The 2,500-nt window shown below is 47.2% G+C and overlaps 1 protein-coding gene across 1 annotated transcript in view; it reads right to left on the bottom strand.

The window, feature by feature from the left end:
- Positions 1-2,500, bottom strand: part of golga7bb (golgin A7 family, member Bb) — a 15,731-nt gene that overhangs the window by 416 nt on the left and 12,815 nt on the right. The window contains exons 4-5 of the mRNA XM_062519671.1: positions 1,965-2,066; positions 1-1,305 (exon numbers count right to left, since the gene is read on the bottom strand). The exon at positions 1-1,305 is cut by the window's left edge and continues 416 nt beyond it. Of these exons, the coding sequence (XP_062375655.1) occupies positions 1,213-1,305; positions 1,965-2,066 (195 nt within the window). The 3' untranslated portion in view covers positions 1-1,212. The remainder of the gene's footprint in view (positions 1,306-1,964; positions 2,067-2,500) is intronic.

The following is a 2,500-nucleotide window of genomic DNA, read 5'->3' as shown; positions in this document are numbered from 1 at the left end:
CATTCTAAAGCTCTCTTTTTGCGTGTGTGTGTGTGTGTGTGTCTGTGTGTTGATGTGCTTGTGTGTTTGTCTGTTTGTGTGTGTTTGCCAGACTTCAAAAAACGTCACTGCACTTCAGTCTCGGTCTTTGCATACAGTTCTCCCCCTCCCCTCCCCAAGGACACATACACACACACACACACACACACACACACACACACATAATCAAAAGAATATAGCTTTTGTATAATACCGAGAGTGACTTTCTGGTCATCCACCAACTGACCATAAACAAGCACATTCACATGCATTAATACACACACACACACACACACACTCTCTCTCACACACACACACAGCCACACCCAGCCTAGACAAACTGTTGGCAGTATGTTGTCTCTTAAACCCACTGGCCATTCCACGTCAAGATATATTTTATTGGCACACACACACACACACACACACACACACACACACACACTAACAGACCTTTACATGCGACATCAGTCTGATTACAGTATGAATATCACAGTCCAGCGTAGGATTCCGTCTCGCATCATACCGTATGTAAACACACACACACAGCCGTATGTAAACACAGTTGTGTGAGACAACACACTCTCAGATGAACAAACACAATCTCAAAGAAAAAGCACACACTCTTGTGTCAAACACAGAATCCAGTCAACACACAGTGTTGACTGCTTCACATGAACACAGAGTTTTGTGGCAACACGCACACACACACACACACACACACACTGTACCGTGTGAGTGTGTGTGTGTTGAGAAGTTAATGTCAGCAGCACCAGGACGCGTATGGAGAGGTGATATATGGGGCGTTGGAACACAGAAGAGCACTACAGCAGTCACAGAGATGTGTGTGTTATGTGTGTCAGGGCGTTGTGTGAAGTGTATCTATTTGTTAGATGTGATGAGGTGTTTCTCATGTATGTGAGTGTGTGTGATGTTCAGAATCGTGTGTGTGTGTGTGTGTGTGGTCAGAATCATGTACAGTATGTTTGTGTGTGTTGCGTGATGTTCGGAATCGTGTTTGTGTGTGTTGCGTGATGTTCAGAATCGTGTGTTTGTGTGTGTGTGTGTGTGATGTTCAGAATCGTGTGTGTGTGTGTGTGTGTGTGATGTTCAGAATCGTGTGCTCTCGTGCTTCAGCATGCGGATGCTGGCTGGCCCCGCCCCCCCGTAGCCGACGCCCCGGCGCTGCTCCTCCAGTCACCGCACGCTGCCCCCTGCAGGACTGGCGCTGCCACTGCAGCTGCTGGAGCTCCCGCTGGAGCAGCGGTCCTCAAACACACAGATCTCAATCTGAGGAGCCCAGGGGTCAAGGAAACACACACACACACACACAAGACCAGCACACACAAAAAACAGCCCAATCTCACAAACACACGCACCAACACAGTCTCACACACACACACAAACCATCACAATCTTAAACACACACAGATTTATGTCTGCTCTCACACACTGTAGCACTGTAGCCTAATCATTCTCTCAGCCTAGCAGTGTAACAGCCAAGCGGTTTAGCATTCAGTGTGGTGGTTTAGTTTAGCGTTCAACATAGTGGTTTAGCTTAGCACGTTCAGCGTAGTGGTGTAGCTTAGTGGTCATCCTAGCAGTTTAGCTTAGCGTTCGGCGTAGTGGTCTAGCTTAGTGTTCAGCCAAGCGGTTTAGCTTAGCGTCCAGCGTAGCGGTTTAGTTTAGCGTTCAGTGTAGCGGTTTAACTTAGCGCTCAGCCTGGCAGTTTAGCTTAGCGTTCAGCCTAGCGGTTAAGCTTAGCGTTCAGCCTAATGGTTTAGCTTAGCGTTCAGCCTAACAGTTTATAGTCCAGTAGTAATAGGGTCAAACCCGGAACATAGCCTAGCGGTGTAGCTTAGTGTTCAGCCTAGCGGTTTAGCTTAGCATTCAGCCTAGCAGTTTAGCTTAGCGTTCAGCATAGCGGTGTAGCTTTCTCAAAAGGATACCACTCTCATGCCTCTCTCGACGGGGTCTGTGATGAGAAGGCCTCGGGGGGCGTAGATCTTCTCATTTTGTTCCTGGATGTAGCCAGAGATCTTCTTCAGCACCTACAGAGAGCACAAACACACACACACACACCTTAGAATAGAACATGGAAAACATCAACATGGGGCAATTGCTCTGTCGCTAGTTTGGAGTTTAACACGCTTTTAAACTCCAACTCCCAACTCAAACTCCAGTTTAAAACCGTGTTAAACTCCAAACTAGGGACAGAGCAATTGCCCCCATATGTTTAGTGTTGTTATATAAATAATATGTTATCAAGATAGTGTAGCCTACCTACGCTTGTGTGTGTGTTTGTATTGTATGTGTGTCTGAGAGAAAGAGTGAAATCCTTAAGTGTGTACAGTATGTGTCTGTGTCTGAGACAGAAAGAGTGAGATGTTGAAATGTGTGTGTGGGGGGGGGGGGGTCGCACCATGACAGAGTGGAAGAAGTGAGTGAGCGGGTCCTGTGTGTTACCATGGTGATGCAGAGGGAC

The sequence above is a fragment of the Sardina pilchardus genome, chromosome 18 (genome assembly GCF_963854185.1).
Source record: "Sardina pilchardus chromosome 18, fSarPil1.1, whole genome shotgun sequence".
Taxonomy (NCBI): Eukaryota; Metazoa; Chordata; class Actinopteri; order Clupeiformes; family Clupeidae; genus Sardina; species Sardina pilchardus.
The sequence above is the reverse complement of the archived record's forward strand: the minus strand, read 5'-3'. Positions and strand labels throughout refer to the sequence as shown.